At 40.5% G+C, this 26,237-nt stretch overlaps 1 protein-coding gene across 1 annotated transcript in view; it reads right to left on the reverse strand.

The window, feature by feature from the left end:
- The window catches only part of LOC115435875 (semaphorin-7A), an 89,718-nt gene extending 71,726 nt beyond the window's left edge, over positions 1-17,992 (reverse strand). Inside the window, exon 1 of the mRNA XM_030158488.1 lies at positions 17,535-17,992. Coding sequence (XP_030014348.1) covers positions 17,535-17,613 — 79 coding nt within the window. The 5' untranslated portion in view covers positions 17,614-17,992. The remainder of the gene's footprint in view (positions 1-17,534) is intronic.
- Positions 17,993-26,237: the final 8,245 nt, after the last annotated feature.

The raw sequence follows: 26,237 nt of genomic DNA on the forward strand, positions 1-26,237 counted from the left end.
GCCAAATCTGGCCCCCCCGCCAAAGGTTCCATTCCGGCCCTGCAGGATGAAAGTGCAAAATGAACCTGAACAGTCCGGGTTGTCCAGATCCTTTTGGTTCAGGTTCCTCAAAAACAAATACAAGCATTTGTTGCTGTATTCCTAAATATTTTAATACTATGTCAAAAATTATGAAATGGAACAATCCTGCATATTTTTATAGAATTACTAAAAACAAATAATACACACCTGTATGTGCATTTTTAATACTTTGAAATTGTGAAAAGGAACGTTGTCACTCACACAATAAAACTTCACCAGCATGTGCTGCTGTTTTTCTGAAGGATTTGACCTTTTCTAAATTCACATATGCTGTCAAAACATATTAATTAAAAGCAGAACTTTGTGTACATAAATGCACCATCCCCGTCACTTCTACAGTCATCACACTGGAGTCAAACGCAGACGCACCTGTTCAGGTCTGACTGCAGCTGTCTGAGCGCATGCGCAGATAGTGTACATATGTTTGCGCTGGTCCAGGATGTGACCCACTTTACTGATGCCTCTGTTGAAGCGCTGGTCTTGGTCAGTTTAGTGAACATGGACTAACTGACCATGGACTGTTGTTTTTGGACTTTAGTTTTCAGCTCTTTTACCTTCTCTTCACGGAGGCTGATTCCCACTGGAGAATCTCCAGAACAGTTGCTGTGAACTTTGGTGAAGTTCCGCTCCACGTTGCATCTTTTACTGACTTCCAGAACGCGCCACAGATCAGACACACACACACACACACACACACACACACACACACACTCGTCTTTCACATTAGTCAAACAGAAGTCCGTGCCTCATCGTTGGTGAAAATAACTCCCTGACTGTATTCAGCCGACATCGTTGCGGGGCTAAACCCACTACCTGCCTGGCATCTGGCTCATCCTGGGCCCCGCCCCTCTCCAATGACAGGCAGCAAACCAGCGCTAAAGTTTGATTGACAGCTAGTTGACCGTTTCATCTCGGGAGGGGGACACTTGTAATTTTGATTGGGTGGAAATTTAGACCTGTCACCGGTAGATCGCGAGCAACGTGTTGGAGAACCCTGAACTAGTTCTATTTTTAGAGCAGGCCTGCGGGCGACTTGCGTGGTCCCTGCGGGCGACCTGGTGCCCGCGGGCACCGTGTTGGTGACCCCTGTTCTAGAGATTTTTAAACCAACAGTGGCTCTGGACTACTCCATTTAGGCTGCTTACCAGAGGGGGGGTCATGCTTTTCAAATTAACTCACCAGTTATGTTTTGGATGGAAGGACCAAACCAGGAGAAATGAAGAATTCACATAAAACAAAGTCTGAGGTTTTGAAAAGTTGAAGAAAAGAAAGCTTGATTTATTGCTTCAGGCAAAAATAGAAAAAGTTACAAAAAAGAAAGAAGTCATTTCTCAGTTAGTCTAGCATCAAACACACTATTCGTCCCTTCATCTCTTATAAGAAGCTTCTTTGATACATTTTATAGTCTTTTGTGACTCTTTGAAGACTTCCCATCGTTATTCCCATATTTGGTTACATTCATTCCACATGCACAATATGATTGGTTAAAACAATTGTTGCAGACAAGCACGTCACCGACATACGTCAAATCACTCCATGTAGGTTAATTCCCGGAAAAAAAACATATTTGAAAGGTCATCTGAGTTTAACAAGTGCCCTGGACACCTGTCAATCAAATCAACTGCATAGCTTAACCACAACGAGTTTCAGAAAGCGCGTCCTGCTTAACACCTGCACAACTAGGCTAGCATTTCTTAAACAAACATTAACTAGGTTCATAATCTGTTTTTTCTGCTCGACTCTCGTTACCACAGTTACTTTCTAAAGCTGTAAAATTAGATCTTTTACTAGAATCTGACCTTTTCTGTAAGTTCAGCACAGACAGGTGTGAGCTCTTCTTTAACCACACACCACACACGAATCAAACCTTTCACTGACTGTTCAGTTCAAATAAAATAAAGATTTAAAAGATATAAAGATTATAATATTTCATTTCTTCTTTTCCATTTCTCATGATGTATGATGTATGACGGTCATCTGACATTTTAGAGCTAGTCAAGGTCACACATTCATCTTCCATTTAATGCGATCTGTACTACACAGTCATCATCTATTCTTTGAACTTTAGAGGACTGCTCTACACTGTAAAAAAAAAAAAAAAAAAAGTATTATTCAGGCAGCAGGGGTGCCAAAAAAATACTGTTAAATAACAGAAAATAACCATCTCATAAAAATATGGCAATTTTCCATAATTAAAATAGTTTTTTGGCCTAATTTTACACGAGATTTCGCTTTTTTTGTTTTTTTTTGACTTTTTAATGTTTAATAAAAAATATTTACATGTATTAAAACAATCAAATTACCTACAAATATACATATAAATAATTTTCAATGAGACTCAGTTGTCCAGTCCACTGATAAAAACTGTATTTGGACAGTTTATCAGTGCTTATACATGTTATACATTCACAAAAATACATTTATTCAACATTTTTGTTGTGAAACCTCCTGTAATTACACAAGATATTTGTCAATTAACAAGCAAGTCTTAATTGTCAGTAATTGTATCTCATTTTATTATTATTATTATTGGTTTTTTTTTTTTTTTTTTTTTTTTTTTTACAGTATTAAACTCTAAATTAACAGTTTAATCTCATAAATAGAAAATAAATATTTGTGAAATTATGATACATTTGCAAATGTATTTTAACTGTATTTTTCTGTGAAAAAAAAAAAATTCTTTTAAAAAACTGAAATTTTTTGGTTATTTACAGTTATAGTTTTTTCATGTTATTTTAGATTTGACTGTAAAATCACATTCTATTTTTGTCATTTCATTGATATTTTCCTGTATCTTAAAAATAGAAAAAAATCTGTAAAATAAACAGAAAATTCTGTTAAATTACAGATTTGTTTTTTTACAGTGCAGTATAAATACTTTTATTATTCATGTACCTTAGTTTGACCTTTGTTAATAAAAACTGAACATGTTTTATTTGGCTTAAATCCCAGTACTGGCATATTCAACCAAGGTACAAAATCAATGCAAACCTGGTCAACTGACCAAAAAACAGAATCAAAAACAGAACTGTCCAAATATGTCACAAACACACACAGCCCAGGACTGAAATATTGAACCGAGGTACAAAACGAAACGACACGACCACAGCGTGAGTAGAACTCAGAGGCAGAAGGTTGAAATAATGACACACATGATGATGCAGTCGTGATCTTCCTCTCATTGCTGATCTAAAACAGACGTGTGTGGTGCCAGCAGAGGCATGATGGAGCCGTGGATACCGCTCAACCAGCTACGTTTCTATGGTAACAGTGGCCTCTGATTGGAAGGAGCCGAAACGACAAAGCCTCCGAGGGTTTCTTTTAAACCACATTCCTTTCAGCGATGATTTTGAGTAATACTATAGTACTAGTGTTTCTGTTAAAAACCCTTTAGCATGGGGCTCTCAAACTCATTTTCTTTCAGGTTCCACTTTCAGCCTGATGTGATCTCCAGTGGGCTGGACCAATAAGGTAACAGCATAACAAGAAAAGCACTTGGAGAGCGCAGACCTCCACCAAGATGGATCTTTTTTCTTTGTTTTAGTGCAAAAATAACATTAAATTATGAAAGAATTTACATTTACAAACTATCCTGTAACAATAAAATGTGAATAACCTGAACAAATATGAACAACCTGAAATGCTTAAAGAAAATTCAGTCCAGTTTGAACTCTTTTCTTCCTGTTCCTCAGTGTTTAGTTTCTTTGTAGATCTGATCCAGAATGCACATGGACTAATGAGAAGCTGAGGCAGAATATTGTTAAAATTGCAGTTATTTTTCTTAAGAAATTCAATTTTTTTTCAGGTTATTCACATTTTTTTGGATAGTTTATGAAAGTAAGTATTTTCATAATTTAATTGGGTTTTCTGCACTAAAACAAAGACAAAAATGTGTAGTTGTCATTTATTTCTAGGTTATTCTGTTATTATTTTACTGGTTCGGCCCACTGCAGATCACATGAGGCTGAATGTGGAACCTGAAAGGCAAGGCAAGTTTATTTGTATCGCACATTTCAGCAGCAAGGCAATTCAAGGTGCTTCACACAGGACATTGAAATAAAAGAAACAAAAAGAAACACATTTAAAACATTATAAAAGAAACATATAAAAGGTGATTAAAAACAGTGAGTAAGAAAACAACACATAAAATCAAAATAAAATAAAATAAAATAAAATAAAAATAAAAACACACACATATTAAAGTAAGAGTTGCAGCGCAGCGTTTCAAAGAGAATATAAAATTTAAAAAGTCCAAAGCCTTTTAGTCAAAGGCAGCAGTGAACAGGTGAGTCTTTAACCTGGACTTAAAAGAACTCAGACTCTCAGCAGACCTGATATTTTCTGGTAGTTTGTTCCAGATATACGGAGCATAGAAACTGAACGCTGATTCTCCATGTTTAGTTCTGACTTTGGGAACACAGAGCAGACCTGCACCAGATGACCTGAGTGGACTGGATGGTTCATACTGGACTAGAAGGTCTCTGATGTATTTTGGGCCTAAACCATTCTGTGCTTTATATGCTAGTAAGAGAATTTTGAAGTCTATTCTCTGAGAGACAGGGAGCCAGTGTAGAGACCTCAGAACTGGGCTGATGTGGTCCAGTGTAGAGACCTCAGAACTGGACTGATGTGGTCCACTCTCTTGGTCTTAGTGAGGACTGGAGCAGCAGCATTCTGGATCAGTTGTAGTCGTCGAATAGACTTTTTAGGCAGACCACAGAAGATACTGTTACAGTAGTCAACTCGACTAAAGATGAAGGCATGGACAAGTTTTTCAAGGTCTTGCTGCGACATCAGTCCTTTAATCCCAGAAATGTTCTTGAGGTGACAGTAAGCTGACTTTGTAATTGTTTGTATGTGGTTTTTAAAATTCAGGTCTGAATCCATGACAACACCCAAATTCCTGGCCTGGTCTGAAGTTTTTAACTGAAGTGACTGGAGCTGTATGCTGATTTTAAGACGCTCCTCCTTGGGTCCAGAAACGACTACCTCAGTTTTTTCTCTGTTTAACTGAAGAAAGTTATGGCCCATCCATTCAGATATCTGCTCCATGCATTTACCCAGTGCTTGTATGGGGCTATGGTCACCTGGGGACATTGAAATGTAGAGCTGTGTGTCATCTGCATAGTTATGGTAATCTATTTTGTTTTTTTCTATGATCTGAGCCAGTGGAAGCATGTAGATGTTGAACAGAAGGGGCCCCGGGATGGAGCCTTGGGGGACTCCACATGTAATTTTGGTCTGCTCAGATGTAAAGTTACCTATTGACACAAAATAATCCCTGCCCTTTAAGTAGGATGCAAACCAATCAAGAACTGTGCCAGATAGTCCCACCCAATTTTCCAGTCGATCAAGTAATATATCATGGTCGACTGTGTCGAATGCAGCACTGAGGTCCAGTAACACTAAAACTGAAGATCTGCCATGATCTGTGTTTAAGCGAATGTCATTAAATACTTAGAGCAGAGCTGTCTCAGTGCTGTGATGTGGTCTAAAACCTGACTGAAAGACGTTAAAGCAGCTGTTGACTGTTAAGAAGTAATTCAGCTGTTGGGACACTGGAGCCTTTTCAATGATTTTACCTAAAAAAGGAAGATTTGATATGGGCCTGTAGTTGTTCATTGAGGTCTTTTCTAGATTGTTCTTTTTTAGGAGCGGCTTAATAACAGCTGTTTTCAGGGTCTGTGGGAAGACTCCTGAGCTTAGAGACACGTTTACAATCTCTAACAGGTCAGATGCCATGACATGTGAAACTTTTTTGAAAAAATCTGTGGGTAAAACATCTAGACAGCAGTAGGAAGAGCTCAGCTGGTGTAGAATGTCCTCCAGATTTTTGTCATTGAAAGAAAGAAAGAACCTGAGTTTGAGAGCCCTGGCCAACTCGCTGCATCAGTGACACTTAAAGAACTCATTCCAGCTCAAACATATTGATCATGTCACTAATGATCCAATGGAAGGACAGTAGCTTTTTGCTTATTAAACACATCAGGACCTCTTCACTGTAAGACCGGATGAGTTGAGTTCATTTTAAAAAATCTGAGGTAACTCGTTGCCTTAAAAAATTGAAGTAATGAGTAATGAAAACTTGAGTGCATTAATCCTTTCATGCATGAATTATGAGAACCTTAATAAAGATATTTTTTCCCTGACTGTTTTTATTCTTCTTTAGGCATAAAAAAAAAAAACAAAAAACAATGTGATTGAATTTTTTTATGACCCTACTTTTAATGGAGTTCCAAAAACGTCCACTCAGCTGGACACAATGCATTTATTTATTTATTTTTTATTTATTTAACCTTTATTTAACCAGGTAAGTTAGTTGAGAACTGATTCTCATTTACAATAATGACCTGGCCAAGAGGCAGCACACAAACAGAATGAGTAGCAGCACAGGTTATATGCACAAACGACAGAACAGATTAAGATTTTTATTTTTGAAGCAAACGATTATTAATTTACTGTCATACTGTGTGAAAACTAACACTGCTAATCTGATGTTTTCTCACATTTTAACATACAATAATACTAGTTATTACTCACTCAGATAATATGCAACAAAAAAAACAACAACTTTTTGTCAAAAAAAAAAAAAAAAAACCCAAACTGTTAATTACAGTCTAATAACAATTAGCAATTGATTTACACTTAAATATGTTACTGCAGGTCAGGTTTATCAAGGACAGGAAAGTTACAGTAATGGTCTGAACTGCAGTGTATGGGATGGTGCATAAACATGTCCACTGTGTTGGCTGATATGGAACTAAAACGACAAAACCCATGAATATGCAAGAGAACAGCTGCAGAAGAACTGTCCACTGGAGTGACCACTGTGCATGAAAGGGTTAAACAGAAATGCTTGATTTGAATGGAATTGCTATTTTAAGTCCAACACACTAAATGCCAAGTTCATTTAACTTAAAATTTGTTGCAATGTCAATTGTTTTGTGGAATCCTTAACTTAATATCATCAGTTCATTGGACTCAGTTCCAAGTTGATTTAAATTAAAATCTTTTGCATATAAATGGCTTTGTGTAATTATTCAACTTAATATAATGTAGCTTGGATGGAAATTAGGCAGTAAATTAGCTCAATGTAATTTGCCAGTACAGGAAGTGCTTTTAATTTGACAAGGTATATAGAATTGTTTTGCTCAAGAACAACTATAACCGAACAGTAAATCCATAGTTCGTCCTATGGCTGTGACTCCTGGTGCAGGTCTACAAAAATACAAAAACAAACACAAAAAGGCCAATAAACACTCACATACACACATTCAGTCCAAATGAACACTAACAGCACAACCCACTGAACCCCTGCACAGAAAAACAACACATTTACAACAACAGGAACAATACCCACAATGCAATGCACAGATAAAAAGGTGTGGTCAGGACTAAAACTGAGGGATTTAAATCCATTCAACTGAAACTGTTTCATACTTTCGATTATGTCTACAAATTAGTAGAATATACTGAACATTTTATAGTAATGGAATCAAACTGAAACCATTTAAGTACATTGTGATTTAGTGATTTATTCCGAACATGCAATGAAATTTAACATATATGCACTAGCAAAACATACATAATAATACAAATATCAAGAATCATAATCTTAGAAGAAAAGCACAATAGTTCCACTGACATGCCTGAAAAGGGGTGGGAAGAAGTGCAACTTATTTAATCCCACCCCCTCTACTTACAATATTATTAATAATATATGTCCCTTTTACATTACTCCTCTATATTTACATATCTATTCACACACTCCTTCATCCATATACAGGGTGGGGAAGGAAAATTTACAATGAACATTTAGTTGTTTTTTCTCAGCAGACACTACGTCAGTTGTTTTGAAACCAAACATATACTGATGTCATAATCATACCTAACACTATTATCCATACCTTTTCACAAACTTTTGCCCATATGAGTAATCAGGAAAGCCAACGTCAAAGAGTGTGTGATTTGCTGAATGCACTCGTCACACCAAAGGAGATTTCAAAAATAGTTGGAGTGTCCATAAAGACTGTTTATAATGGAAAGAAGAGAATGACTATGAGCAAAACTATTACCAGAAAGTCTGGAAGATACTATTAAAGAAGAATGGGAGAAGTTGTCACCCCAATATTTGAGGAACACTTGCGCAAGTTTCAGGAAGCGTGTGAAGGCAGTTATTGAGAAAGAAGGAGGACACATAGAATAAAAACATTTTCTATTATGGACATTTTCTTGTGACAAATAAATTCTCATGACTTTCAATAAACTAACTGGTCATACACTGTCTTTCAATCCCTGCCTCAAAATATTGTACATTTTGTTTCCCCACCCTGTACAGATACATACGTTTATACATATTGTCGGCTTCCTGATAAAACCTGCTATGTGACTTTTGGCAAATTTTACAGGAGTAACAAAAAACTTTTTATATCACAGGAAACTGTGAAATATGACAAAAAAAATATCTGTTCCTTTAATGTTGGTACTTATGATGGACTGTAAACACTTTCACAGGAGACTGAAATTTGAAGCGATAATAGAGGAGATAGCAGGTTTTTATTCCCAACCAAAAATGTCACTTAGCAGGTTTTATCAGGAAGCCGACAATATACACAACATACAAATACACATATAATCTTTTACCAATGCCTTGCTTAGTTGTGCTGGCAAATAAATAAACTAATAATAATAATAATAATAATAATAATAAAATAATAATAATAATAATAATAATAATAATAATAATAATAATAATAATAATAAAATAATAATAATAATAATAATAATAATAATAATAATGGATTAGATTTTATATAGCACTTTTATAGACACCCAAAGCACTTTACATTATTGATCCATTCTTCATCCGCTCTCACATTCTCCCTCTGGTGGTGGTAAACTACATCTGTATCCACAGCTGCCCTGGAGCAGACTGACAGAAGCGTGGCTGCCAGTTTGCATCTACAGCCCCTCCCACCACCAACAAACATTCATACACCAGTGTGAGTGGCACTGGAGGCAAGGAGGGTGAAGTGTTTTGCCCAAGGACACAACGGACTGACTAGGATAGAGCAAGATTCGAACCGCCAACCCTTCGGTTATTGGATGACCCGCTCTACCACCTGAGCCATGACCACCCCCCAAATAATAACTAACTCATGGAAGGAAATATATACATAAACAACAGTGAACATATGGTGACAATTACTAACCCTCATTCCGAGATCTTGTGAAAAACCTGTTCTTCTAAGTGTTTTTGAATCGTCTTCTGTTTGAACATTCCTTGTGCTCCTCCTTCAGTCTATTCCAGACTTCCACACACAGATAGGCTCAAACTTTTCCGAGTAGTGCGCACCCTCTGAATTTTGAAATTAAATCTACCCCTTAAATTATAACTCCCTTCTCTTTCAGTGGATAATCAGGGACCGAGCCCACGGGGAGAGGCCCTCCCCCTCCCTCACACAGTGAAGGAGGGGGAGGGCCTCCAAACGCAACAACTGATGATTTTTCTCTCATTCTCTCCCATGTTAAATTTCTCTCACTCACATGTTTGACTAACTCCACCTTCATACAGTCACTGCTTATTCAGTTCTGACTTTGTTTCAACATATATTAAAACGTTCAATACACTTTCAAAAAGCCTGACGTGCAAGAATTTTTCAGATAGGAGGTACGGTTATGGACTGACGTCAGTTTGTTCGACAGGTGGTTTTTAGTTCATGTCTGCTCTACAGGTCGTTAGTGGTGATCAGGTGCCCCTGCCATGTTTATGCTCCCATAGCAACCATGTGGAGTCCATAGCAACAGTGTGTGTGTGTGTGTGTGTGTGTGCGTGTGTGTGTGTGTGTGTGTGTGTGACTGCTACTACTATTACTACTACTACTACTACTGCTATTACTGATCCAACCTGGATAATATAAAATAACTGATTGTAACTGATTCTCTCTCTTTCTCTCTCTCTCTCTCTCTCTCTCTCTCTCTCTCTCTCTCTCTCTCTCTCTCTCACTGTCTCTCTCTCTCACACACACACACACACACACACATACACACACACACACACACACACAGAGTAGGGTTTTTCAAAATAAAAGCCTTATTATAAATGTGAAAAAAACATAAATCTTCTAAAAAAACAAGAACAGGTGGAGGGAGGCGTGACCAGTAATGGGTGGCGGCATGGGAGGTGGAACCCGGCCAGAGCGTGAGGTCCCGCCCAATGCTGCTTGCAGCTTTAATTTCTGTATGTTTCCTGGTAGTAGATTATTTTTGGCTTTGAATATAATTTGTGTTGTTTGGAGTTTTATGATGTCTTTGAGTTTTAGTAACTTTAACTGTAAAATAATGCCTTTGTGTGATCTGTGTAACCTGCCGTGTGAATTAAAGCATTTTAGTAAATACAACGTCCGGGCTGACAGTGTTTCCAGGCTCTGTATATTACAGACTATATTAGAGACCCTCACATGCAGAAGGCCGTCCATGTGCAACTGGCATCGCATCTATAAGTATAACGTAGAACTTACTTTCTGCTGCACATTTCATATGTAGCTACAATATATGTCTATTTATACTTCATTTCATTGGGTTTCATGACTTAAGCGGGTACACACTTAAAGATAATCGGGCTGATTTTGTCCCGACTTTCCCCCGTCCCAACCAAGGACGACAAACCCCAGATTATCTTCTGTCTTATAAGTTTATCCAATCAGATTCTCCTGTGGTCTGAGGTGTGTTATGACTGAATTTGTCCCGATAATCAGCTCTGAAACGGGTCAGGGCTGACAATCGTAAATATTTAACTTGTTCAATATTTACGATGAAAAATCTTCATGTGTGGGGAAAGCCAACAACTCCTGAGCAGAGTCCTGCACGGGTCCACTTTTTCCAAACCCACACCCCCTGTACCCGCCAAGATTTTTATCGTTAATGAAAAACTAACAAAATGAGGAAAACTAGAATTGTAAAAACATTTTCGTTAATTGAAATAAATAAAAACTAGAAATAAAAGAAAAAACGATAACTAACTGAAACTGTATTGTGTGTTTACAAAACTAACGAAAACGGGTAGAAATTATGGATAAAATTCCCTTCATTTTCGTGTTTGTCAATGTCGGATTGATATGAAAGCAATTTATTTCCTCAGAGCAATTTTAGCTAGCGGCACCGTACAACACGTTTTGGTCCGTCACTTGTGTTCACTTGTGGTTTCCAGTCGTCTTCTGGTCCCCACTCTACCTGGAAACATGGAGACTAAAGTTGGGAGAAAGCAGCAGAGTCCTGTCTGGAATTTATTTGAATACAACGACAGAGAAGAAGAGAAAAGAGACGACAAAACTAAAATTAATACTAAAACTAAAGTAAAACTAAGCATTTAGAAAAAAATGAAAACTAATAAAAACTATCAAACCTGCTCTAAAAATGAATTAAAACAAACTGAATTAGAGAAAAAAAAAGTCAAAACTAAATAAAATTAAACTATAATGAAAAATCCAAAACTATTAGAACCTTGGTACCCGCGTACATTAGACCCCCAACCTGACCCGACCTGTTATTAACTCCATTGTCTACACATAACTCACTTTAAAGGGCTTCATTTGTGCCTAAAACAAACGCCATCATTAAATCTCTAATATGTGCTGCTCAGTGACATCTGTGGGTGGACGGAAACAGATGTGAAGCTCACTTCAAAATAAAACCAGATATGGTTCAACCACGGTCAAATTAGATGATCATCATCATTAAATGTCCTCACAATTATTGCCATCCACAATTTTTTATTCTTTCACTACCTTGCCCACTACCCACCTGCATTTCATTGAATTTTACCCGGGCCCATACCCGCAAAAATTCTTTTTTTTATTTTTTTTTTACCCATCCCAACATGTTTTTGCGGGTTACCCAACCCTTTTTTTTGGGGGGTTGCGCGACCTGATTCAGGTCTCTGCTCGCAAGTCATGCTATGTTTCTTCTTCTTAATTTTTGTTAGATCACGCTTGATCACACGAGATTTCTGGCTTGGAGGACCAGATTCTAGATCGGTAGTGGGACACAGTCGTTATGTGTGTGTTGTGTTTAGATTATCGGACCACACCACACACAGTACGATCAAAACTGTTAAATGCCTGATTTTTTTGTCTTCATGTGTGGGGTCTGGAACAGATAAAGTCTGTCTTAGGTTTTTTTTTAATAAGCTCAGAAAGTTGCAAAGTCTGAAACTGAAAATTCAGTTCTGACTTTTTTCCCACATATTATATACCGATATGTTCACAAGACTCACCACAGGGCTCATAATCACAGTTTATTGGAGAGGTGGTTTCTCACTGAATTGAACACCGTCACATGTCTCATCCATCAGAGCCATGTGGACTTGAGTACTACAATACACACACACACACACACACAGAGTAGGGTTTTTCAAAATAGAAGCCTGATTAAAATGCTATAATGTACTAACATATATATATATATATATATATATATATATATATATATATATATATATATATATATATATATATATATATATATATATATATATATTCATGACTGCACAAGAACAGGCCCTGAACACAAGACCAATAGAGGCCTGGATCTACCACACCAGACTAGACACCAGGTGTAGGTCTACCACACCAGACTAGACCCCAGGTGTAGGTCTACCACACCAGTCTAGACCTCAGGTGTAGGTCTACCACACCAGACTAGACCCCAGGTGTAGGTCTACCACACCAGACTAGACCCCAGGTGTAGGTCTACTGCGCCAGACTAGACCCCAGGTGTAGGTCTACCGCACCAGACTAGACCCCAGGTGTAGGTCTACCGCACCAGACTAGACCCCAGGTGTAGGTCTACCGCACCAGACTAGACCTAGGTGTAGGTGTACCGCACCAGACTAGACCCCAGGTGTAGGTCTACCACACCAGACTAGACCCCAGGTGTAGGTCTACCGCACCAGACTAGACCCCAGGTGTAGGTCTACCACACCAGACTAGACCTAGGTGTAGGTCTACCGCACCAGACTAGACCCCAGGTGTAGGTCTACCGCACCAGACTAGACCCCAGGTGTAGGTCTACTGCACCAGACTACCAGTGGTGGCTGCTCGTCGTTCAGACAGGGGAAGCTCATTGCCGGCTTATATTACAAAAAAAAAAAAATCAAGTTATTTAAACATAAATTTGACCCTCCGTTCCTTTTTAAGAAAATGCTTAGTGACCTTATCGTACACAGTAGGCGTCTTTTCCAGGGACTTGACCAGTGTCGTCTCAATGTCCAGCAGAGCTGGGCTGCTTAGACGGCCTTGGCCCATTGTGTTGCGGGTGTAGGACTTGAGCTTTTTTAAACAAGAGAAGCTCCTTTCTACACCTGCTGATGTAGCTCCAATTGTGGCCACTAATGACAACAATTAACGATATTAAACTCGAACAAGAAATGATTTAATTCTGTAACTGAAACAAGAAAACGTCGAAATTATGTTAAATTGAAACAAGGAAGTACAATGAGTGTGTTTTATTTACAGTGCAAGAAATGAACAAGTCATTTCATAGTGGTTTCTCTGATTTCCCAGCAGAATGTGTGACGGTATTAAACTGAACTGTGCCAGTGAAGGAGCAGATCTGAAAACAGCTGTCAATCAAACAGGATTCAGCCTTTTGACTGATCCTCCAATCAGCATGTGGAAGCTCAGCGTCCAGCCCGGCCGAGCTCCGCCCACAGCTCCATTCACCCCCAGAGATGCCAAGCGTCTGTGGGTGGGACAACATCAGGGCATTTATCCAATTAGCGTCCAGTTTAGAGTCAATGAAAAACCCAGTTCCACTCAGTCCCATTGAAGTGCATGGACGCTGAGCATCTACGGACAAATGCACTGAGCAGAGATGGAGGAGAAAACACAGACACGAGAATGGAGGAGAAGTGAACAACATCCAGTCCACTGATCTGGGATCAAACTGATTCTGAACCAACTGGTCTGAGAGATGAACGTGTTCCAACACATTTGGAGTCAATGAAATGTCAACACAACCGAACAGATTTGAGCATTTAATTTTCGTAATTTTAGGGGAAGCCGAGCTTCCACTGCAGTCTGACAGAAATCGCCTCTGAAGACTAGACCCCAGGTCCAGGTAAGGCCTACATGGAGCTGCATAACCAGGTAGAGGACACAGTGTACAGGACCATCTGAACCCAGTCTGGACTGGAGGTCCCAGGGTCCCAGGGTGGGTGACACCCCCAAAGGTGACAGAGAACAAACAGGCCCAGATCCTGTGGGACTTCCAGATCCAGACTGAGCAGATGGTGCTGTCCACTCATCCTGACAGAGTGGAGGTGGAGAAACATCAGAAGACAGTGGTAGCGATAGATGGAGCAACAAAGAAAGAAAGAACAGGAGAAGATGGAGAAATACCAAGAACTGAAAATGTAACAGTGGTACCAGTAGTGACCGGGGGGGGGGGGGGGGGGCACTGACCCCCCAAACTGAGAGGATGGAACCAGCAGATACCAGGAACAACATCAGAAATCTGAGTCCAAAAGAGAACAGTCCTTGGAGTGGGCGGGGCTCTTACTAAGATTCACAAGATGAAAAAATAGTCTTACTAGTCAACTAGTCCACTGGTCTACTAGTCCACTAGTCTACTAGTCTACTAGTCCACTAGTCCACTGGTCTACTAGTCCACTGGTCTACTAATCCACTAGTCTACTAGTCTACTAGTCCACTAGTCCACTAGTCTACTAGTCCACTAGTCCACTAGTCTACTAGTCCACTAGTCCACTAGTCTACTAGTCTACTAGTCTTACTAGTCCACTAGTCCACTAGTCTACTAGTCCACTAGTCCACTAGTCTACTAGTCCACTAGTCCACTAGTCTACTAGTCTACTAGTCTTACTAGTCCACTAGTCCACTAGTCTACTAGTCCACTAGTCTACTAGTCTACTAGTCTACTAGTCTTACTAGTCCACTAGTCTACTAGTCTTACTAGTCCACTAGTCTACTAGTCTTACTAGTCTACTAGTCTACTAGTCTTACTAGTCCACTAGTCTACTAGTCTTACTAGTCTTACTAGTCCACTAGTCTACTAGTCCACTAGTCCACTAGTCTACTAGTCTACTAGTCTTACTAGTTGCTCTAATGGCAGTAGCCAGTGGGAACACACATCTCTGAAAATGTTTAGGCAAATGTTCATCTAGGTGTTATGCCAATAGATCCATTAGCAGTAGCATTTTGATGATAACTTGGGACTATTATTTACTCACTAACATGGGTCATGACGTACACTCAAATTGGACTTTGCAGCAAAAATGAAGCAGCTTTTTGTCACCAGGACATGGTTGATGTGGATTGCTTGGATGGAGAGTTTGCTGGGACTAGTTTTTAGGTTCAGATTTTATGGTTCTACCCTTTTAATTGTGTGATATTTGTGCTTTTCTGATTTTTCCATTTTTGATGATTCAGAGGACTGAGTAGCATTTTACATTTACACAAAAAAATTCCCTTTGGTGCCTACGGACAGAACTGTAAACAACAACAACAACAACAACAACAACAACAATAATAATAATAATAATAAGAAGAAGAAGAAGAAGAAGAGGAAGAAGAAGAAGAAGAAGAAGAAGAAGAAGAAGAAGAAGAAGAATGCATTATTCAGTATTTAAAGTCCAAGGACAGGAAAAACAAGAACAAAGACAACGGACTAGTTGTTTGCTGAATAAATATTCTTTGAGTGTCTGTATTGTTTTGTATTCATTGATCATAATGATCACTAGTCTAATGCATTCACCTCTAAAAGCCTGAATGAAGACCTTCTTCAGAGCCTTCATGTGGATTCTTCTCCACAGTCACAGTGCTCTACATTCTGTCTCTGTCAGTCTAACAGAATGAGGCTCAGTGACCGGAGGACGGCGGCGCTGTCCGTGGTGCTGGACAGACGCGCGGCGCTGTCCGTGGTGCTGAACAGACGCGCAGGGGCTTTGATTGATATGACAGGCACGTCCGGAGTCGTCATCTGGTGGGATGTTAAAAACGGTGTTTGGGGGGGTGGGGGTGAGGGGGCTGCACAGATAGAGATAAGCTGACACACAACCCCCTCTGCTCTATTGATTGTTGAATACATTAGAGGACTGTGTGAGGTGTAAAAAGACGTGAGTGGAATAGATAACAGGGAAGGGTGGAATTTTCCATTCATCTCCATCTCTCTCTCTCTCTCTCTCTCTCTCTCTCTCTCTCTCTCTCTCTCTCTCTCTCTCTCTCTCTCTCTCTCTCTTCTTTCTGCCTCTTCTCTTTGCTCTGCCTGTTTGTGTCTGCACATATAGTAGACTGTGTGCGTGGATTTATTAGGTATTGATGGCGGATTGCTTGACTCTTTCCCGCCTGCCTCTCTCTCTCTCTCTCTCTCTCTCTCTCTGTGTGTGTGTGTGTGTGTGTGTGTGTGTGTGTGTGTGTGTGTGTGTGTGTCTCCGGAAGCTCCACTCTCTCGTGCTGCTGCTGCTGCAGTCCAACCAGCTGCTGCTGTCCGTGTCCCGCATTGCAGCTCCGCAAGGACGCCGTCGGAGCTCCACAGATTGTCACCCTCCACACATCAGCCATATTTCACTGTAATGATGCATTTGCCGGTGACAGGCGGCGGTTAGAGGAGAGAGAGAGAGAGCACAGGCCCGGCGGCGCGTGCTGTCGGTGCAGAATAGGCGCCATGTTGCTCCTAAAACGGACAGTGGAGCAGTGGATTATTCTGATTTTTTTTTTTTTTTTTTTTTTGGTTCGCTCTTGTTTTTATTCCTAACCCTCGTGCGCCTGTATGTGGAGGACGGATTCACTAGAGGGAAGGTCACCAATTAGGGCTTAGAAGCTTCTAATTGATAAACAATCAGCGATGATGTCAGACACAACAAGTAGTTGCGTACTGAAGACGGTACCATGGCACACACACAAGTTGTCAAAAATCCAGAAGTTATTAAAAAAACCAAAAAACAAATTCAAATCAGATGTGTTGTTGATAGGAGGATGGTGCAACATAAGGACACAAATCCATGTTCGGTCAGTTTTTCTACTCGACCTTAGAGTCTTTTTTTTTTTTTTTCCCAGCGCACACATAAGGCGCATTCGGTTTGGTTCAGATCCAGAACATGTGTGACTGGGCCTGAGAGGAGCGCGTCATTTACTACTCGGTCAGTGGGGGAGGGAGGGCGGTGTTTTTTTAATGGATTAAAACCGAAGGTAACCCAGTCAACATGGTTTCATTGGGACAGTTTTTAGACCCTTTAGAACACATGAGGTGAATATATGCAGGTACCAACAGGATCACTCAGACCGGTACTATCCTGTCATTCATCCATCCATCTGTTCATTCAGTCATTCATTCATTCATTTCAGATTATACATGTAAGCTCCCAATAAAGGTGTTCTGCATTTATAGGTGAAGTGAATGACCTGTGCAGACATACAAACACAAACCCTTCTGCCTACCGTGCACAACGAATTTCAGTCGAGGTGACTTTCCAGCGACAACTGAAGCCAAAAGCGACAGAAGGATGAAAGCATTCATCTTGGAGCTTGTGTCTTGTTTGTTGCAGAAATATTCACAGCGTCCTCTGTTCTCCTTCCTTTTTCCTCTCCTTTTTCCTCTCTTTCCTCTCCTCTCGTCTTTCCTTCCTTGCAGCCAGCCGCCTCTTCTGCTTCCTCTCCCGGTCGAATGCGTCCCAGATTTGCGCCTGTGCCTGCGGTGCGGTGCGGGGCTGCAGCTGCTCTGGTCCCGCTCTTCCTTCCGCCTCCTCCTCCGCTGGCTTTCACCCACTGTTCACTTTGGAGCAGTCGGGCTTCCAGCAGACTCCACCTCGGAAAAGAAGGAGCAGAAAGGGGGTGTGAGGATGGAGAGCTGTAGGCTTCCACAGAACCACACACAGTGGGATTAGAGAACAGACAGAGCAGTGTTTGGATCAGCTCTAGACGAAGGAACACGTCAGACCTGTTGCTGATGAAGACATGACAGATGTTATCCGGCAAAGACCGATCCGGTAAAATAGAAGAAAAATGTTGATACTCTGTAAAAAAAAAAAAAAAAAAAAAAAAAAAAAAAAAAGAAATTTAAAAAAAAGGAAAAAAAGGTAAAATTCCGGCAGCAGGGGTGCCGAAAAAATACTGAAAATAACCATCTCATAAAAATACAGGAATTTTCCATAATCAAAATACAGTTTTTTGCCCTAACTTTTCATGAGATTTTGCTTTTTTTTTCTTCTTTGTAATATTTAATAAAGAATATTTTCATGTATTAATACAATCAAATTTTATATATATATATATATATATATATATATATATATATATGAAATTTTTAATGAGACTCAGTTGTCCAATCCACTGATAAAAACTGTATTTGGACAGTTTATCAGTGCTTATACATGTTATACATTCATAAAAATACATTTATTCAACATTTTTGTTGTGAAACCTCCTGTAATTACACAAGATATTTGTCAATTAACAAACAAGTCTGGTTCAACTGACAGAACAAATAATTTTTGTGGTTGTCAGTAATTTTAACTTGTTTTATTATTATTATTATTATTATTATTATTATTATTATTATTATTATTGTTATTATTATTATTATTATTATTATTATTATTATTTACAGTATTAAACTTTAAATGAACAGTTTAATCTCATAAATAGAAAAGAAATATTCGTGAAATTATGATACATTTGCAAATGCAATTTAACGGTATTTTTCTGTGAAAAAAAAAAAATTAAAAAATGTAAATTTTATGGTTATTCACAGTTACAGTTTTTTCATGTCATTTTACATTTGACATGTAAAATCACAGTCTGTTTTTGTCATTTCATGGATATTTTCCTGTATCTTAAAAATACAGGAAAAATCTGTAAAATAAACTGTAAAAATTCTATAAAATTACAGATTTTTTTTACAATGTATAACTTTTTTTTTTTTTCTCGTGTCAATTCCATATCTCTAGGAGTATAGGAACAGTTTCTGGGCTGACAAGTCCTCACACCAACAGTCAATACTGATCAGGCCTCAGAAATGGTCGGATCAATAGGTGTCAGTAGAGGCTGAATAGACATGAGTCAGCAGCGGAGGCTCTGCTGGGCTGGAGGCTGTCACATCCACTGAGTCAAACATGGGGAAAATATCCTGCATTTAATCTGTTTATTAAAGGATACAAAACAGATGCTTCCATTTTGGGTGAAATTGCTCACTTCCAGTCCCTCCGAGGATGAAAGAGGGGATTTGGAAACAGCTTTGAGCTTGTGGAGAGACATCCGTTCAGAGAAACCCAACTGACAGTTCATGTTTCTGTAACATTCACAGAAAACTGTAGAGCCAACAAACACAGGCACACAAACATCAGCTGCACACCACACACTACACACTACACACAACACACTACACACAACACACACATAACACACAACTCACAACACAGAAGGCTTTGAAAACCAAAGCAGGATATGGAGGATGGGGGGGGGGGGGGGGGGGTAGAGTCATGATGGGCCCCTGGGTACAGGACTATGATGGGCCCTGGGTACAGGACTATGATGGACCCTGGGTACAGGACTATGATGGACCCTGGGTACAGGACTATGATGGGCCCTGGGTACAGGACTATGATGGACCCTGGGTACAGGACTATGATGGACCCTGGGTACAGGACTATGATGGGCCCTGGGTACAGGACTATGATGGACCCTGGGTACAGGACTATGATGGGCCCTGGGTACAGGACTATGATGGACCCTGGGTACAGGACTATGATGGGCCCTGGGTACAGGACTATGATGGACCCTGGGTACAGGACTATGATGGGCCCTGGGTACAGGACTATGATGGACCCTGGGTACAGGACTATGATGGACCCTGGGTACAGGACTATGATGGACCCTGGGTACAGGACTATGATGGACCCTGGGTACAGGACTATGATGGGCCCTGGGTACAGGACTATGATGGGCCCTGGGTACAGGACTATGATGGTTAATTGTGATCAGCAATTTTACAAAAGAGAAAGAAAAAATGAGATCAATAGCAAATGTCATCAGGGTCATCATCTAACAGATTTTTTTTTAGATGTTCTTGAGAACTTTGATTTTCAACCAGGGGCCTATTGTAAAATAAATAAATAAATAAATAATAATAAAAAAGAAAAGAAAATAAAGAAAATAAAAAATAAATAAATAAATAAAAATTAGAAAAAAAATATTTCTAAAAATAAAATAAAATTTAAATTAAAAAAAAAAAAAAAAACTAACAAAAAAAACACCCCCTGCTGACATCATCATAGACAGCCCCTCCCACCCTCTGCTGACATCATCATAGACAGCCCCTCCCACCCCCTGCTGACATCATCACAGAAAGCCCCTCCCACCCCCAGCTGACATCATAACAGACAACCCCTCCCACCAACCACTGACATCATCACAGACAGCCCCTCCCACCAACCACTGACATTATCATAGACAACCCCTCCCACCCCCTGCTGACATCATCACAGACAGCCCCTCCCACCTCCTGTTGACATCATGACAGACAGCCCCTCCCACCCCCTGCTGACATCATCACAGACAGCCCCTCCCACCAACCACTGACATTATCATAGACAGCCCCTCCCACCCACTGCCGACATCATCACAGACAGCCCCTCCCACCTCCTGTTGACATCATGACAGACAGCCCCTCCCACCCCCTGCTGACATCATCAAAGACAGCCCCTCCCACCAACCACTGACATCATCACAGACAGCCCCTCCCACCAACCACTGACATCATCACAGACAGCCCCTCCCACCTCCTGCTGACATCATCACAGACAGCCCCTCTCACCCTCTGCTGGCATCATCACAGACAGCCCCTCCCACCTCCTGTTGACATCATGACAGACAGCCCCTCCCACCCTCTGCTGACATCATGACAGACAGCCCCTCCCACCCCCTGCTGACATCATCACAGACAGCCCCTCCCACCAACCACTGACATTATCATAGACAGCCCCTCCCACCCCCTGCCGACATCATCACAGACAGCCCCTCCCACCCCCTGCTGACATCATCAAAGACAGCCCTCCCACCAACCACTGACATCATCACAGACAGCCCCTCCCACCAACCACTGACATCATCACAGACAGCCCCTCCCACCTCCTGCTGACATCATCACAGACAGCCCCTCCCACCCCCTGCCGACATCATCACAGACAGCCCCTCCCACCCCCTGCTGACATCATCAAAGACAGCCCCTCCCACCAACCACTGACATCATCACAGACAGCCCCTCCCACCAACCACTGACATCATCACAGACAGCCCCTCCCACCTCCTGCTGACATCATCACAGACAGCCCCTCCCACCAACCACTGACATTATCATAGACAGCCCCTCCCACCCCCTGCCGACATCATCACAGACAGCCCCTCCCACCCCCTGCTGACATCATCAAAGACAGCCCCTCCCACCAACCACTGACATCATCACAGACAGCCCCTCCCACCTCCTGCTGACATCATCACAGACAGCCCCTCCCACCCTCTGCTGACATCATCACAGACAGCCCCTCCCACCCTCTGCTGACATCATCACAGACAGCCCCTCCCACCTCCTGCTGACATCATCACAGACAGCCCCTCCCACCCCCTGCTGACATCATCAAAGACAGCCCCTCCCACCAACCACTGACATCATCACAGACAGCCCCTCCCACCTCCTGCCGACATCATCACAGACAGCCCCTCCCACCCTCTGCTGACATCATCACAGAAAGCCCCTCCCACCCTCTGCTGACATCATCACAGAAAGCCCCTCCCACCTCCTGCTGACATCATCACAGACAGCCCCTCCCACCCCCTGCTGACATCATCAAAGACAGCCCCTCCCACCAACCACTGACATCATCACAGACAGCCCCTCCCACCTCCTGCCGACATCATCACAGACAGCCCCTCCCACCCTCTGCTGACATCATCACAGAAAGCCCCTCCCACCTCCTGCTGACATCATCACAGACAGCCCCTCCCACTCCCTGTGCAGCTCCTTCAGTACTAGACCTTTACCCCCAGTGGAAGCAGGAGTCATTCCTCCCACAGCCATCACACTGTACTACAGTTCACTGTACACCCCTCACCCCCCCCACCCCCCCCCCACATACACACACACACACACACACACACATCATATCATGTACATGTGCATCTATATTGTAAATATGTATATATTATGAAAATCTAAATGTATATAAATATTTAGATAAATAACAGTTTTCTTTTTCTCTTCATATTTCATGTTTCAGCTGTTTTCAGCCTCTCATTCCTGCACTTTATTTTTGTAACTTCCTGCTGTCAACTGTGAAATATCTTATCTTATCTTATCTTATCTTATCTTATCTTATCTTATCTTATCTTATCTTATCTTATCTTATCTTATCTTATCTTATCTTATCTCTTTTCTTTTCTTTTCTTTTCTTTTCTTTTCTTTTCTTTTCTTTTCTTTTCTTTTCTTTTCTTTTCTTTTCTTTACTTTTCTCTATGGTCATGGCAGATTCATCCTTATATTACACTGTCCAAAGGGGAAGATAATGTCTTTAACTGTTCAATGTCTTAATTCCTCATTAAAATGAGCTACAAATGAACTCCTAGTCGTTGCTGAACCCTCTGAGGATCAGTCCGATGAATTCTTCAACACTACTTAGGTATAATTTTCTGTAATAACATCCTTATTTAATTGGACCTTTGCTTGATGGAGTCCTCCTCCTGTACCAAACATTTAAATTCAATTACAGTTTCAGACTTCTGAAAACGTATTAGATCAGTCAGTTTAAATGTGAAATGAACTCAACACAGATTATTTCTGTCCATCTGTCCTCCTTCACTCCAGAACCCTCAGAGTTCTGCACTGCTGCTTTCAGTTAAAAGTATTTGTTTTGAACCATAAATTCATCTGTCCACTTCAGAACATCAGGTAAAGTGGAGATTCTGTTGTTCTAGCCATCCAACGCTCTGTAGTGATGAAGACTCCAAAAACACTGTCCGCCTCTGGAGCACCAGTTCATCAAAGAGTTGATGAATGAGTTTCTTCCTCTGACAGACTAAATAGTTCAACTATGATCAGGAAAGGTTCACTACAAACAGAAAATTATCAAAAATGTCTTAACCTTAACCTTAAATGTCAGCAAAGTACCAGCTTTTTTGTTTTTTTTTATTAAATCAGTGCCTATATGGGAAACATCCTGATGCAACAGTTTATTCAGATGCAGTTTTTAAAAATTTTAAGGAATGTCCTTGTGGTGGAATGTTTTCTTTACTTTTTTCTTCAAGGTTCAAGGTTACTTTATTTATACCCGTGGGTAGATTTGTTTTGCAGTCGAGGTGATTGCTTTGGCATTACAGCAAGACATATACTGACAGTCAATAGAAACTCTGAGGTCTAAATGTCTGCATATTTCTACTTGTAGGGGGTTGTAAGTATTCGTTGTGGATTTATTGATGCCTCAGTGCTGGGGTAGTTCAGATAATGATGAGTTGTCATGTTGTCATGGTTCATTGCACGTGGGTTGGTCTCTTTGCAGAAGTGGACCGAATACACATTGAGCAATACTCAGAGGGTATCTGCACAATTTGAGGACTGGTTTGGAAGGCTTATATAAAGACCCAGAAAAGGCCACCATTGTTAGTTCAGTGAACGGCATCATGCCACGTCTATCACGTGAACAATGTCTCCGGTTTGGCACTGGGTATGGTGGAGGCCGCTTTGAGCTCCAGTCATACGGCCAGGCCTATGGAGGGGCTGTTCCCAACCCACAGTCACAAACCTGGTTGAACTCCACAACACCACAGGCTCTGTAGACCAGAGACCGCCTGCACCGAAGCGAACAGAGGCCATACCCGGTACACACTGTTGTGACTTTGGTGCCATTTTCTTTTGTTAAGTTTTTTGTTTTGAAATTATTCTTGAAACTTTAGATTTTTGTTTCTGTATGCCAATATCCGAAACAAATGATTCATATGAAAAAAATCCAGTTTAGGGTTTCAAAATAAAAACTATGTTGAAAAATATGGTCTCAAAGGTTTCATTGACTATGAGTGTATATTGAACCTGATAAGCAGGTACTTGATTGAGCGTCCAGACAGACCAAAAAAACAGGACAAAAAGACTGGACAAAAAGTGTTCAGTGTTCCACCATTCATCAGTACAGCAGCATGGATAAGAAAAAGGATTACATAAATAAATAAATAAGATCAAATAAATATAAACAAGATGCAACAAAACACAATAAAAACCTCAAGAAGATGAAAACAGTCTGGGATAAAAAAACAGGATAAGAAAATAAAAATTTAAAATTAGAAGTCACAATAATAATAAATAGAGCAAAGAAATAGAATAAATCACTAAAATAAGTAAATAAAGTGCATTGTCACTGTTTCTTCTTGAGCTCAGTGACGGCGACAGGAACAAAGCTGTTTTTATAAACGCTGTGTCCTGAACCTGGGACTAAACACCTCCGTCCAGAGGAAAGGAGCTGGAATTCACCTGGTAAAGGATGGGAGTCATTATTAAGAACTGATGCATCCATCCTCTGGACCTGTTTAGTGGACAGTAAGTAAGTAAGTACATTTTATTTATAGAGCACTTTTCACAGACAGAGTCACAAAGTGCTTTATCAAATCAAATCAAAATCAAATCAAATTTACAGAAACCCAGCAGAATCCTCCAGGAGCAAACACTTGTGACTGGTGACAGTGGAAGGAAAAAGTTCCTTTAACAGCAGAAACCTGGAGCAGAGCCAGACTCCTGGAGGATGGACGACTGCCTGGACCAGCTGGGGTTAAAGAGAGAGGGTAAAGGAGGAGAAAAGAGAGAGCGATAGAGATAGAGAAAGGCTGAGGGAGAGGGGGGAGGTAGGGGGAGACACATGGAGTACATGTAACACTGTAAAGTAGCAACTTTACATTGCAAAAAACGAATAAAACGGTACAAGTAAAATACAATTAGAATACCCATTTTTGTCCTGTCTGTAAGCGGGATCAAGTGCCTGTCTTGCATGTTTAATGTATGTGTTGTTGTAATGCCAAGGCCATCACCTAGACTGCAAAACAAATCTACCTACAGGTATAAATAAAGTAACCTTGACCTTGACCTTGATAGAACACAATAAAATACTTTTAAAAACAGTTTAAAATATGATGAATACATAAAGTGTAATCAGTTTGTGGTGGCCCTGAGGCAATTGGGAAATGAAAAAGCCTGTTTGAACAGGAGTGTTTTGAGGTGTTCTTTAAAACTCTCTACAGAGTCCATGGACCGTAAGTGTAGAGGCAGGTCATTCCACAGACGTGGACACAGGGAGGCGGGACAAGACTGGGACTCACCAATCAGGCGACTGGACCATCTGACTGTTTGATTCAGTGAGTTTCTCTGCAACTGAGGTCTGAGCGAACCACGGCACCAGGAAAAAAGAGAAAACAGACTTAGTTCAAGAACGATAAAACAAAGTTCAAATGGTTCAGTCTATGTGGGAGTGGGCCAGTTTTGTGTAAAGATGTGAAACTCTTGTCCACAAATGTGGACAGAAAACCCAAAGCTGGGTCTGAGGAGGGGAAGTTCACAAAAATACAAATGTCCAGTCTCACACAAAGAACATGTCAAATGGAATATTTGACCTTCAAAAATTCATGTGAAGGAATGCTTCTAAAAAAGAGCTCTTTGGAACAAGGGATTCCTAAAGTAGACTCCAAACTAGGGATGTCACGATATGAAAATGTCATATCACGATTATTGTGACTAAAATTATCACAGTTATTATTATCGCAGTATTGTTGAAATTGTGCTCAAAATGTTCAAAAAGTACTGATACACACACTGAAATAATTTAACCAAGTTGTATTTAAAAAATAATAATAAAATAAAATAATAGGTGCAATGTCCCTTCTGTTGCAGAAACATTCAAATATTAACCCTTAGTGGTCTGAGCCTATTTTGTCCATTTTTCAGTCCTTTTGATTTTGCCTTTATATACTGTGACGGCCCCTGCTCAGGCGTCTGAGAGTGTGCTTGGCGGTGATGTCATTCTGTGTTCTCTCTTTAGGATGAAGCTGAGACATCACAGTGATTGGGAGCACCTGGGCCCGGTGTTCCTGAGGACCATAAAAGGGCCAGATCCAGCG

The sequence above is a fragment of the Sphaeramia orbicularis genome, chromosome 16, assembly GCF_902148855.1.
Source record: "Sphaeramia orbicularis chromosome 16, fSphaOr1.1, whole genome shotgun sequence".
In the NCBI taxonomy this organism is placed as follows: domain Eukaryota; kingdom Metazoa; phylum Chordata; class Actinopteri; order Kurtiformes; family Apogonidae; genus Sphaeramia; species Sphaeramia orbicularis.